At 33.7% G+C, this 14,970-nt stretch overlaps 1 protein-coding gene and 1 long non-coding RNA gene across 2 annotated transcripts; one reads left to right on the top strand and one right to left on the bottom strand.

Moving 5' to 3' along the window:
• LOC108661338 lies at positions 1,835-6,951 on the bottom strand. The gene is made up of 3 exons (XR_001927094.1): positions 6,909-6,951; positions 6,698-6,762; positions 1,835-1,906 (listed from the first exon to the last, which is right to left on the bottom strand). It is a non-coding gene; the product is annotated as an uncharacterized LOC108661338 (long non-coding RNA).
• LOC18604324 (pentatricopeptide repeat-containing protein At3g18020) lies at positions 8,221-10,985 on the top strand. The gene has a single exon (XM_018116869.1). The coding sequence runs from the start codon at positions 8,297-8,299 to the stop codon at positions 10,370-10,372; it is 2,076 nt and encodes a 691-aa protein (XP_017972358.1). The 5' UTR covers positions 8,221-8,296; the 3' UTR covers positions 10,373-10,985.

The following is a 14,970-nucleotide window of genomic DNA, read 5'->3' as shown; positions in this document are numbered from 1 at the left end:
GATCTGCGTAGTCCTTTGCCCACCTTCATACCTTAGCTATGGTTTAGATCTTTGGATATGGGTTGACAAGGAAAGCTAGCTTCTGAAAAGTTTAAAGAGCGGTAACTTTAGAAAAGCAGGGTTGTGTTGGTAAATTGAGTTTCACGAGCCCCTATAAGCTGAAAAACGTGCTGCCGGTGGCTGTCAGAGTTGAGGACAGCTAATTTTTCCTCTTTTTTGTTCGTGTTCTATGGGCTCCCGCCATTTCTTCTTCGTACTGGTCTACAGTTTGAGGGTTTAACGCCAACTAATATAATTATTTGCATTGGTAGATAAATATACAGAATCGTAGGTGAAATAAACAGGGTTTAATGCAATTATAATTCAATTAGTATAGGAACTGCTTTTTAGGAAGCATATGTACATATTTATTATTGAGTGAATGCATTTATTATTGAAGGAGACAAGACAAAAAAATCTAGTAAAAGGTGTTGAAATTTTTGTTTTATGATTAAGCTTCATTTGATTGTCAATTTATTTTTAGTTTTTTTTAACAAAAATAATAGAAAATGGAAGATAAAAGAATGATGATGAATCAAATGGAGTCTAAGGATTTGATGAGGCATGTCATAATTTGTAACATTAAGAAAAAAAAGTGAAGTAAATTGCATTCACTGTTTTGAAAATTTGGATCGAAAATTATTTGGTCACAATAATTCGAGTAATGGCTTAAGTGTTCTTTGTTAAATTTTTTTATTATATTTAAATAAATTTGTATTCATGTATGTTAGAAAAAAAATTTTGATTTATCAAATACGAAGCTTTGACACCATGTTACAAAACTAACAAGAGAATTAAAATTGTATATTGATGAATCTTATTTATGTGTTTCATAGAAAGGGATATATATATATATATAAGGCTAATCTTAACCATTTTATCTGAACACTTCTCCTCAAACTCAAGATAGTATAGCATATGGCAACTCGAGGTTGAAAATTAAGATAAATTCTTGAAAGTGCTCTTAAAATTAGTTGATATTTTGATATGGCAATAGATGTGGCAAGTTACATGGCAAAATACGACATGAGTTGAATGTCGTGGTGAAAGATGACAATTTGAATATCGTGGTGAAACAAAACAAATTGAACGTCGTGATGACAACATGACATGAGTGAAACACGTCATAGTTGCATGACATGGTAACACGACATAAAATGTTTATTTATATAAATTCTTAATAACTTGTATCGTTAACAATATAAATTTTTAATTTTAATTAAAATTAAAAGTTATTAGACTTATATAAATTAGTATTTTTTATCTACATGATACATAACATGACATTTAATATAAAATAAATTACGTCATGTTATAAACAAAAAATATAAATCCATATTAAATTTGATAATTTTTAATTTTTAATTTAAAGCTAAAGATTTGTTTTGATACATTCAAAAAAGAATTGCATAAATGATCAAATTCGAGAGCTTTTTTATTATATAAACATAAAGTAATTTGTTGATTTTTACACTTTTTTACGTTATAATAAAAATAGTCTTTTTGTGAATATCTTCATTATTTGACCTTAAAATGCTAGTTAACAACACTAGCATGGCACATGACAAACATATATTAGCTAATATGTACGAAAATTGGGTTACATAGATTTTCTTTTTGTTTTGTTTTTAGTTTTTCACTTTCCTTTCCCTCGCTCCTAATGACTAGGGGCCAACTAGTCAAAACAGAGGGTCGGGTGGTGAAGCCGTAATAATGTCGGAGCCAGATCGACCCATCTTGCTGTCACTTGGGTACGGGAAAGGGATCATGCTTCGTAAAAAACATAAAGCCCGATCTGGATCCAAACTGTCCTTATAGCATCGACTGGGCCAAATTCAACCCACTGCATCCCCGACTGCCCCTTAGCCTATGAGGGAAAGAAGAGATAAAGAAAAAAAAAAGAACATGAGAGATCAAATGAAAAAAAAAGTTGATTTTTTTTTAAAAATCAATATAATTTAAAAAACTATTCTAATTTAAAATAAATATTACCAAAATTGACTATGAATCGACTCAAGTCAAATCCAACTAGATTAAAATTTTGAATCAATTTTTTTAACTTTAAAAATGAAAAAAAATATTTTTATAAACTTTGAATTAAGGTGTCGTTTACTACTTTATAATATAATCACATTGTAAGGAATGTGATTGTATAGAATGCGATTATTGAGAAATTGACATTATAGCATTTGGTATATTAAAAAAGTACTGATTAAAATGTTGAGAAGATAACATTTCAACGTTTGGTTATAAGCATTTTATTAAAAATGTAATATTAGTTTTCAAAATTATCCTTATATATTAAAATGTTAATTTAATATACTTGTATGTTCTTTTATTATAAATTTTTATATGATATCATATCGTAAATAAATTTTTAATTTTATGTATTTTAATTTTATTTTTTATTATAATCTTATATATTTTATTTTTTATTATAATATAAAATTAGTTTATATATGAAATAAATAAAAAGAGATATATAAAAATTTGACTATCAAACTACATAAGAATAAATTATTCTATAATACACTAATATTGGCTGAACTTCAATCATTAATTGAAAAATAAATAACGCACATCAAATGGTCACGCAGTCTGTTGGACAATTGGGAAATAATCCCAAATGCAGAATTTGCCCATCATAAAACACCACAATAAGAAAATCATAAAACATAGAAATGAACTTCCTAAGAGCTCAATAAAAAATAAAACATCAAAGCTAGTTTACACCGATAATAAATAGAGTCAGCATTTTTCCAATAAATAACCAAGCATCAGATAGGACAAATCTATTTTAATATTAATTAGAAAATAATTTTCTATTTGTTAGCAATTTTAAAAATTTTTAAAAATATATATTTTAATTATTATTTTGAAATTTTTGTAAAAAATAAAAAATGGAAAAAAAATTTTGAAAAAAATAAAAAACCAAAAGAGATTTTTTTGAAAAATCTGAAAATAAAAAAGAAATATTTTTTATTTTTAAAAGTTTATTAAAAAATACGGAGAGGAAATAATTTTTATAATTTGGAAAAAATTATGAGCATAAAAGGGAATGTCTTATTTTATTTCAGAAAATCTAAATATATTTTTTTATGGATTTTCTAATCTTTCATAATTTCTTAGAAATAAAAATTACTCCTAGTTTTTATCATTTTAGAATTTTCTAAATAATTAAAAATTATTTTTGGGTTTTATAAAAATATAAAATAAGTAAATTCCTTTTATGGTTTTCAAATTTTATAGATATTTTTTTCAAAATTTTAAAATTATTTCTATTTTTAAAATTTTTTAAAATAATAAAAATTAAGTTGTGGAATTTTATTGATTGATTTGTCTTCTTTATTATATGAATTGTAAATGTTATACTTGATTATTTGTGTTCCTAATACATGTATATTTATCAAAAACTTATTATATTGATCTACCGTATAAGGCTGCCTTTGTTTGTTTGACAATACTTGAAAACATTAAATCAAGAAAGGTAGGTGTCACATCTTATTTTGTGATGGAACATGACCAGTGTATGAACCTAAACGGGTATAACCCGTTAACTCAAAGCAAGCTTTTTTAACATACACCACTAAACATTCATCGATGCAAAAGCATACAAAAACATCCATAGGCATACAATATCAATTCATGCATACTATCATATGCAATATTATACATATATGAAACTTCTCAACATATTAGTGTAAATGCAAACATTTCATATATCATCAGGGTGCTACGTCTTCAGTGCACCATATTATTTACATATCTTAGCACCCTTAGGTGTCCATATGGGCTTTTGAGCCATTATATACATTTAAACATAACATTCGTAATGTAAAGTACCCAAATATTAGCTACATTAACATAACATATTCATAATCCATAAACATAAACATTATCATAAACATAAATATAAGAGCGACTCGTCATTGAAACATGACTTGACTTGCTAGGCATCAAGGGGCTATTAGACACCTACCAAAAAGGAATGAACGAATCATGTCTTCGTGACACTAGCTACTAGCAAAAGAGTGCTATCATTGATCTACAACAAAAATCATGAGGGAAAATAACGTGTGAGTCACAAAGACTTCGTGAATAGTTAGGAGAAGGGGAAAAGCCAAGGGGAAAGTGTTTTGTAAACATCCACTTGAAACCGCATGCCATTCATAAACCATTTACTCATAAAGTTCATGATACATAGTATTTAAATGCATTTTAAATAACATTTGCGTGGAAAACAAGTTTACATAACCTTTAGAAACCTTTTGCCTTTGAAAAGCCTTTAATCATGCATAACATTTCAATTTTGTCTTGCATCTATTGATAGATAGGGTATCTATTGATAGATGGAACGTATAATACTTCTTAAAGTATTCTATCCTTTATCTATCGATAAATGTTCTTCAAGTATCAATAGATAATTGCTAAAACTCAATTTTTTGGGGTAAAATACTTCACTTTACCATTCCATATGTCCTTCTAACTTAAAGGGTCATTCCCTAGACTAAGGTTCTATCTAACCAAGCTAAAAATCACCATAATTTAGTGCGAATAACATCATCATCAAATGTTACATCATAACTAGACCTGTCAAAATGGGCCTGGCTCATTGGGTCGACCCATTTTTATTAAATATAGGATGGGTTGGGTTGGTAAAATTTCGACCCATATTAAACTCGAGCCTAGATGGGCTAGCTCGGTTGCTTAGAGGGCTGACCCGGGTTGGGGTAGGCCAGCCCGTCGGGCTAAAAAAAAACAAAACCTTTTTCCTAAGTGATCCACTGATCCTTCTAGGTTCTTCTTCTAAGTTTCTAACTGCCTCCGCTAGTCCGCCTGCCTAAGCCCCTAACACCCGACTACCAGAATCCCAACTCTCTACATCCGACTTTCGGCACCCGACAGACCATCTGGCACTCGACAAGTTCTAAGTTTCTAACTGCCTGTCCGCCTCCACTTGCGGCCTGCCTAAGCCTAAGCCTAACACCGGACCACCATAGTCCCGACTATCTGTATCTCTGCATTCGGCTTTCGACACTCGACTGACCATCGTCCCACTCCCATTCGACCATTCGGCATTCTTCCTCCCATCCGGCATTCGCGATCCGCCATCTCGCCTTCTTACTTGTTAGCTTCATTTCTCCCATCCGGCATTCGACCTCTAGCATCCGACAGTCGACATTTGACGTCCAGCATCAGGCATTCGGCCATCAGAATCGGCGGCATTTATTTTCTAAAAAAATTGAAAAATATGGGCTGGCCCAACCCTACCCATGGGCTAGCAAGGGCTAGATTGGGCTAGGGATTTAACAACCCATATAAAATATGGGTTGGCCCGGCCCGACCCGGCCCATATTTTTTCAGCCCACAAGGGTTAGGGCCGGCCTATATTAACAGGTCTAATCATAACAAAAACATTCAACATAAAACATATCATTTTCACACTCATTTAATCAGAGCTTAAACTCATTAACCTCATTCATCTTAGCATCTTTAACTATGAGTGGGTTCGGTTTATTCCAGCAAATAGTGGTATAAACCCCCATTATCTTGGGTTCTTAACGTGTTTTTGTGGATAACACATCGACCTCACCCACGAACTAATAATTGGTCCCACCCCACTCAGGTAGGGGACAAGGTCTTTACTACCGTCTAATCCACCTCGTGTCCATCATAGCTGCGTGAGTGACACATCGACGTCACCCATAATCATCATAAGATTTCTTAAGCTTAGGATTGTTCTCATCCTTAGCTTACATTACAAACATGTGCTTTTTTATACATCATTCTCATACATGTAAACATTATTATACTTAGCATGTAGTGTACATGAATTCTTCTTTAACACATACAACTCAAAGCTTAAATATCATTTCTTAACTTAAGAGGGAAATCATACATCATTCAAGATATAGATATCATACGTATATATGTCATGTCTCTCACTATCTCATAAGTGGCAACTCATACATCCACAATCATAGCATTATCATGTTCATATAGAGCATCATGGATGAAGACTTTTGCATCCAACATTATCTTTCATGCTACATTGTGCCAAGTATGTGCATTACAACATTTATGCATTAACATGGATAATGTCTTGTACACACACTAGCCTGAAAGCCGAAGTAATTGAGTGGAATACAAACATAAAAAAGCTTGTTCCCCCTTGTTGAAAACTAATATATAGTAGATTCGTAAACAATTTGAAAACTATTATGTCATCTCATATCACAAATCATTTTCAAATCCATTTCTTTAAACATACTATTTGAAATCCATTGGAAAACCTGAATAACGAATTCTTTCTCAAACCATCCTTGGAAACAATATTTCATCATTTATAAATAATCATTTCTATAGAAACCATACTAACTTTACATATTAAAATACATACAAAGGTATATTCAGTCACCTAATTGGAGATTCGATTCCTAACTCTAATCATGATTTCGTTTCGGTGTAATCCGAGGAGTTTTCAAGTGTTCCTAACATACAACAATCATCACAGTCATCATCTAAAATATTTATCTCGTAATAATCACTCTAGGTACTTTTGAAACTATTTGAATTTAACAAAAATTAATTTTCTAGCTTAAATTTGTTGCTTCACAAGTACCCATATGCAGAAAATTGATAAACTCATTATTCTTACCTTAGGTAAGCTTAGATGTTAATTAAAACCACAAAACCTTGAGCTTAATCACTTCAACAGAATTTCTGGGCAAGCAAACAACATTTTTAGAGTAAAAAAGATAAGATTTAAAGATTAAAACGTTTAAAAATGTCACATTTTTCTCAAAAATGCAAAACCAAGTTTAGAATCATAAAAAATGAGTTAAGAGGGTCTAGAGTTAGAGTTTTACCTTTAAAAATTGGCTAAAAGTTAAAACCCTTGGAGGATGTGATGTATTTATAGTATTATATGAGAAAATACACTTTTGCTTTTTTTATTTTTCAGAAAATGGTGTCATTTATTGATAAATTGGGACTATCTATCGATAAATAGGCTTCATAACCCTTTTAAAAGCATTTTGGTTGCCATCTATTGATAGATCTGACTACCTAGGGATAGATCTGGTCATCTATCCATAGATGTTTTTTAAGGCTACTTCAAGAAAACCTTTCTGGATTGTATCTATCGATAGATGAAAAACACCTATCGATAGATTGGCTACAATAAGCAAAAATAAACCTTAGAAATATATCTAATTGGACTCCTTTTAACACCAAATTTATCAAATCATCCAAACATGAATTTTTCCAACATTAAAACTTAGTTCTGAATGTTCAAAACACAAACTCATCATGCTCATCTAATAATTTCTTAACTTAACACTTTACATTAGAGTGAGATTTCATAATAGGTTAACTTAAAAAGGATTTTTAGTTATTTTTTCAAATAAATAAAAACAAAAATATCAAATCAAATTCGATAACATTGTAGAGTAAATGCAACATGAAATTACATTGATTTTTTTGTACAATCGCATTACATCCATTGATGGTAATGTGATTGCATTACAATCTTATATTGTGTCGGCTTGTTTAAAAACAAATATAGTAATGTAATTTAATTGGACACATTGTAGAAAATATAAGTGTATTTCCCTCATTAAACTTAAACTTAAAAACTTAATATATTATTTAATTGATAATTTAATAGTTTATTAATTTATACATCAATTAATAAAAAAATAATTTATTTTTTTTCAAAACATTAAACTTAATATATATGTATTGTGCACAATTTTCTTTGCAATATGAGAATATTACCCTAGAACTTATTAATGCATTAAAAAAAGTTAAAGATGAGGTCCAAAGAGACATCAATTTTAATAAGAAATAAGTAACATTAAACTCATATTTTACAAATACCTCATAATTAAGTTATGCATATATATATAATTTTGATTTGTAAAGAGATTATTAATTTATATAAGTGAGACTTATGTGTTTCTTTTAATATATATTATCTTATAAATTTAATGAATTATTAATTTATTGTATTGGTATTAAGTCAAGACTAATTAAAATATTATTTAATCAAGATTTTTAATTTATCAAATATAATCTAGAGAGATTATCCCGTATTTCAAACCGGGCCGAGTCAATCTTAAACTTAATAACATATTTCCCAACTTGACCTAGTTGGACCGGGCTTATGAGCCTCTTCGTCCCATGCGGATGCCTGGACAGCTAAAATCAACAGATTTCGGGGCTTGTTTCCTCGAGTAGAGATCAGTATAGTTGCATGATGCCTGCCACCAACTCCAAAACCTTCGTCGAAGCATGCCAAGCTACTATGATCCTTACCAAACTCAACCTTCCATCACTGCCCAAGTCCCCAACCTCCCCTCTTGCATCTCACTTTTCAACTTCTTCTCTATCACATCTCCAACAACCCATCACCAACAAGCCATACTGGACCACGAAAATCCACGACCTCTGCACCAAGCACCGGAACGTCGACGAAGCCCTTAGCCTGCTTGACACCCTCTGCCTCCACGGCTACCGCCCCGATTACCTCAACCTCAGCAGCATAACCCACGCGCTTTGTGATTCCAACCGCTTCTCCGAGGCTCACCATCGCTTTCTTCTCTCCTTGTCTTCTCATTTAATCCCCGATGAACGGACCTGTAATGTTCTCATTGCTCGCTTGCTCCATTCCAAAACCCCGCATTCCACATTGCATGTTATACGTTCTTTACTTAATGTCAAGGCCCAGTTCGTCCCTTCATTAACAAACTTCAACCGGCTAATCGATCAGTTTTGCGCGGATTTACGCGTAGATATTGGGCATAGGTTGTTTTTTTATATGAAGAGTAAGGGACAATTGCCCAATGCTGTTACTTACACTACTTTGATTAGTGGGTATGTTGGAATTGGTGATTTAGGCGTTGCCTTTAAGTTGTTTGATGAAATGCGTGCCTGCGGGGTGTTTCCAAATTCGCTGACTTATAGTGTTCTTATTTGTGGGGTTCTTATGAAAAGAGACGTTGCTAACGGGAAGGAGTTGATGGACAAGCTTTGGGATAGAATGAAGGATGAAAAGGAGGAGCCGGCCGTGAATTCGGCGGCGTTTGCTAATCTTATCGATTGTTTATGTAGAGAAGGGTATTTCAATGAAGTTTTTAGAATTGCGAAAAGCATGCCTCAAGGGAAGAGTGTAAGTGAAGAGTTTGCTTATGGTCATATGATTGATTCGCTTTGTAGAGCTGGAAGGAACCATGGCGCTTCTAGGGTTGTTTACATGATGCGAAAGAAAGATTTTGTGCCGAGCTCAGTTTCTTATAATAGCATTATTCATGGCCTTTGTAAGGAAGGAGGTTGTATGAGAGCTTATCAATTGTTTGAGGAAGGAATTGAGTTTGGATACTTGCCATCCGAGCACACGTATAAAATTCTAGTAGAAGGGCTTTGCCGAGAATCTGACTTCCACAAAGCGAGGCAAGTTTTACAGTTCATGTTGAATAAGAAGGGCCTGGACAGAACTAGAATTTACAATATATATTTACGAGCTCTTTGCCTCATAAATAATAACCCAACCGAGCTTTTAAATATACTGGTTTCTATGCTTCAGAACCAGTGTCAACCTGATGTGATTACCTTAAACACAGTTATCAATGGGTTTCGCAAGATGGGAAGAATGGATGAAGCTCTGAAGGTACTGAGTGACATGACAAATGGGAAATTTTCTGCTCCAAATGAAGTGACATTCACTACGGTCATCTGTGGTTTATTAGATGTAGGAAGAACAGTAGAAGCTCTTGATGTATTAAATCGGATAATGCCTGAAAGGGGTTTAAGGCCTGGTGTTGTTACATATAACGCAGTTCTTTGTGGTTTTTTTAAAACCCAACATGCAAATGAAGCAATGGGGGTATATAATTGCATGGTAAATGAAGGCGTGACTGCCAACAGCACCACTTACGCTATAGTTGTTGATGGATTATGCCAATCTGGCCAAATAGAGGAGGCTAAGAAGTTTTGGGATGATGTTATATGGCCTTCACAAATTCATGATGATTTTGTGTATGCGTCTATTCTCAAAGGGCTATGCCACGCTGGCCATTTTAATCAAGCTTGTCATTTCTTATATGAACTGGTTGATTCTGGGGTCACTCCAAATATTGTGAGCTACAACATTGTGATTGACAAAGCCTGCAAGTTGGGTTTGAGAAAAGAAGCTTATCAAATTGTGGGAGAAATGAGAAAGAATGGGCTTGAACCAGATGCTGTAACTTGGCGGATTCTTGAAAAACTACATGGTAATGTAAGAAAAACACTTTTTATTGAGGATTCACCACTAAAATCTGAAGGTCTATAATGAGGCAGGTTTATTCGATTCTCTAAGCCTTGCTTCTATAAACAAGGATTCCTTGTTTGAGTCCTTTTTTGCAGCAGCCTGCTTCATTCAAAGCAACTGGCAACAATGGAAGAAAATTGCCAATGTCATTATTAAACAAGAAACAAAATAAGCACGCATTGGGAGGAAACTTATGTCTACAGAAATTATAACTCGAGGGTTTCTCAAATTGCTTGTGCAATAAATCTGGATTTGAAAGCACTTTACATGTGTTGTTTATCGAGGTAAAGGTAATAGTCTCATGGGGTAGGTGAAGGCGAGTAGGCCTCATGCAAAGGAGGATATAGGAGGCTGGCTTTGGATCTCAGCACAGAGGCATGTAGAAGGCCTCTGTGTGTACACATTTACTTGAATTATACATACCTTATAGTCACAAATATTGTTTCAAAACGGTTGAATTGCAAATAAAGCAATGCCAGTTCATATTATTGTAGCCATGGAACCATTTCTTGTTCCTTTCACTACAAAAAATAGGCTATGTAACAACAGTTTGCATTTTACCTCTGGCAGTTGCTGTAACTCTTGGAAATTTTTATATTAATAAAATTTTCCTGGAAAATCTTTTGGGGGTTAAGGAATTTCTGGCCGAGGAGCTTGGTTAATTCCCTTCTGTCTCCTATTTCACATGAAGCCCTCATCATCAATGCTTGCTTTCCTCACTTACTCTTCTTAAGATTGCTCTGTCAGTGCCCTTTGTCCCTCATTGTCACTTCCTGTGATTTCTGGAGATGAGGATGGCGGCAGGTCTTTGCACTTCTCAGTACGCTGCCATTATCAAGTTTTTACTTCTCTCTCTAATCTAAGCCTATTCAGTTCTCTTCTTCCCTTCAACAACTTTCCCTCTCTTCACAAGTAAGCTTTCTCTAATTTGCTTGAATTTGCAGGTACATTTTGTTGCTCTGCAACTCTGGACTCGTTGCTTGCTCAGTCTCGCCCCTCTATTAGTCTTGTGCAGTATCTGGTTTGTTTTATAGGTTGTTGGGAACTTTTATTGTATTTTAGTTTTCCTTAAATATTTACAAATTACTGATGTAGATGCCTAATTTTGATCAACTATTATTTTTTAAAGTATTATGTTATAGAAAAACTACACCAGGGGCGTTCTGAGCATGGAAGCGCTCGGCAGTATTCTAAGCATAGAAGCGCCCGGGGTCGTTCCAAGCGCAGAAGCGCTTAGGGTCGTTCTAAGTGCAAAACCGCTCAAGGTTGTTCCAAGTGCGGAAGTACTTAAGAGCAAGTATGGAACAACTATATATACGGGGAAGTGAAAATAACTTAGAACGAATGACAAGGTTTATGAGTTATCTTCACATTTGGGATGATTTAAATAGCTTGGCTTGATAGCTTAGATATGGATGTACTTAAGAGGATTCCTCTTAACCTTTTCTTGAAGTATACGTGCTTTATCTAAAATTTTACATTCCTTAATGTGCTCTTCCATGACTAGCACGTTCTCTCATGATTAAGCTTAACATCCAATAAGTCGTTTTTTAACATACTCTCTTATGACAGGCACGTTCTCCAATGATCGAATGTATTTTCTTAACTTATCCTAAGAAAACGCTCCTATCTAGTATAAATATGGGAGTCTGGAAAGAGAAAGACAAGGAGAGTTTAGTAGAAACTCTATTGAAATTATTTTAAAAACACTTTCAAAGTGCTACCAAATTCTTTATCTACTTAGCCGTTTCCATCCATCTTGTTTTGCCACTTTCCCTACCCTTTTTCTTATTCCCGAACGCCTGCCACCAAAGTAGGTACACTTCAAGAATTGCTTTAGTCTTCATCTCTACTGCTTCTAGCACATTTTGTTTCACTTATTACAACACGTCATCTTTTCTCACCGGAAGAACCCTTACATTTTGGCAACTCCACTAGCGAAAGAGTGATTACAATAAATTAAAAAAAATTTACCAAAAAATTTTTTCTCAGATGATGTAGAGAGTTTCAAAAATTTTTTTATTAAAAGATATGGAGAGTTCTCCCAACAACCAAAAAACGATCATTCCCACCTATATCCAAGAGCTCATGAAAATGCTTCAAGCTTCCTAAGAAATGATGCAAGTGTTGGAGCAAAACAACAAGTGGATGATGGAAACCATCACCTAGTTTGCTTCCTAAACTGCCACAACTTCTCAACCTCCACTTATGCCAATTGAAAATGTCGCCAAAGTGCCAACAATATGAATGAAAATGGGTAAATGGAAAAAGCATGATTGACCCATTCCTTAATACCACCAATCCCTCTATTATAGGCAATCTCATTACAGTAACTCCTTCAACTAACACTCAGAGCTTGGTCACAAAGGAAGAGTTGGAGAAGCTGCTCGATCAGAAGAATGAGAGTCTCAACTTCTCAGAGTTTGACTTGAAACTACCTTACTTTGCTAAGGTAATAGCTAAGTCGTACCCTAAGGATTATAACAACTTGAAATTCAAACAATTCAATGGCAAGATCGATAATGCTGGGGAACATGTGATGAAGTTTATGGAAACCTTTAGAGTTGCAGGCTTGGACGATGATTTAAAGTTGACGGAGTTCTTTGAGTCCCTCACTAAGAAAGCTTACACCTAGTATGTTAATCTCACTCCTGGTTCAATTGACTCTTGGAACCAAATGTGTAGGATGTTTGGGTAAAAGTTTTTCTTTACCCAAGAGAAGGTGATCTTATTAATTTGGGAAGCGAACATTAGAAGTCATGATAGGATTTTATGGAGTACATCCAGTGGTTTAGGGAACGGGTATTGGATATACAACATTCCCATGATAAAAAGGAGCTAGTCAAAGTATGCATATAAGGTATGTTAGATGAATATAAGGTGCATTTGAAAAACTTACCTCTTTCTACTTTTGCCACTTTAATTGAAGTTGTAATACAAACCAATAATACAGTACCTAGGCCAAAAAAAGCTAATCGTTTCAATAAAAGAAACATCACAACTGTGAATGTAATTCAAAGGAGAGGTAGAGAAAGAAGAGGTCCTAGAGAAAACTTAGGGCCAAGGTGGGACAACTTTAAGAGAAGACAAGATGAGGAGATTACTACACCTCCTTTATTCTCAGGTCCACTTATAGAGTAAGGGCACTCCTTCAAGAATGGATTAGAGATGGACAAATAAATTTGCCTTATGTATAGAAACCACAAATGACAAAAAAGAAGTCTTATCCACGATATTACGATTATCATCGCATGGTGGGTCATCCATTTGCTAAATGCAAAAATATGCATAAGATATTTCACAAGAGGACACAAGCAGAAGAAGTCCTGATTAGAAACAAAATGATTCAAAATAATCCACTCTTTGCTCATCTAAATGCCCAAGGACATGTAAGTGTAGTTATCAGTATTTAGGAAGAGCTTACCCCTCCTTCCAATCAAGAAAATGATACATGTGCAGCTGTTATGGTTACCTATTCCATTACTAGCTCACTCATGAAGACACTTAGCTACAAGCATTTCTTTAATCAACTTGGCTTTTCAGAGGAATCAAGGAAGAAGGTAGCCGCAATGTTATTGTAGATAATTGGTTTACAGCATAGGAAATGCAACTTGGCGGGACAAACTATGAGGAAAGTTGCAACTTACTTGATCAAAGAAACCTTAAAGAGAAATTATAGAAAAAATGATTATGAATTTCTATAGAACTATTCTATCCCATTTATAAACTTTGGGGAATTGTTATCTTACTAGGAAACTAACACTTCAAATTTTCTTAGCAAGTTTTTTATACATTCTCCCACTTTCCCTATATTCTACCTTTCTTGAATACTTAGCAAGTTTAAAGATTGTTCAATTATAAGATTCCAAGATGAATTGGAGTTGCATTAGATCATGATTTGAATTCATAATTCTTTCCATTTTTTTCCTCAATCCTTAATGAGATGTTCGTAAAGAAATTATTAAAAGTAGATCATGATTTGAATCCTTTTTAAGATTCTTCCTTCAATCCTAAGGAAACAATTTCCATTGAAAGCTGCATACAAATGCACCAACAATTACTCTTTATGGCTTCACTTGACTATATATTTGTATGGTTATGGCTTTTGTGTCGTTACTAGATGGTAGTGTCATGACCCAAATTTCGGGCCATGATCAGTGCATGGGCCCAATGGACGTAGCCCACTAAGTCTAAGCAAGCCTATTTATATAACTTGTTCACCCTTCCATCATAAGTGACTAAAGTCACATTTCATAATTTCAAATCAAAATATACATATATTGTCTAAAATATGTCTTAATAATTTCCATTGAGTTTGTCTATACATAACAAAGAGATTCTCGACTTCCAGCGGAGAAATTTGGGCGAAAGTACTACTATCGAATGCCGAGATACCTACCAAGGAGACGAATCTATAAAGACACCTCGACTTAGTTATCGACTGCCTCTTGATCTGAAAACATGAAGTTGAAAACAGTGAGAATAAACCCAGTGAGTGAACAAAGGAAGGGAACAAGCAATCGATAAGGAAAGTTTAAAGAAATCATGATGCATTCATTTTCAAAACAATGCAATTTAGTTTAGTTCTTATTAAAACCCTTCTTTTAAACCCTTAACGA

The sequence above is a fragment of the Theobroma cacao genome, chromosome 3 (assembly GCF_000208745.1).
Source record: "Theobroma cacao cultivar B97-61/B2 chromosome 3, Criollo_cocoa_genome_V2, whole genome shotgun sequence".
Classification (NCBI taxonomy): Eukaryota; Viridiplantae; Streptophyta; class Magnoliopsida; order Malvales; family Malvaceae; genus Theobroma; species Theobroma cacao.
The sequence above is the reverse complement of the archived record's forward strand: the minus strand, read 5'-3'. Positions and strand labels throughout refer to the sequence as shown.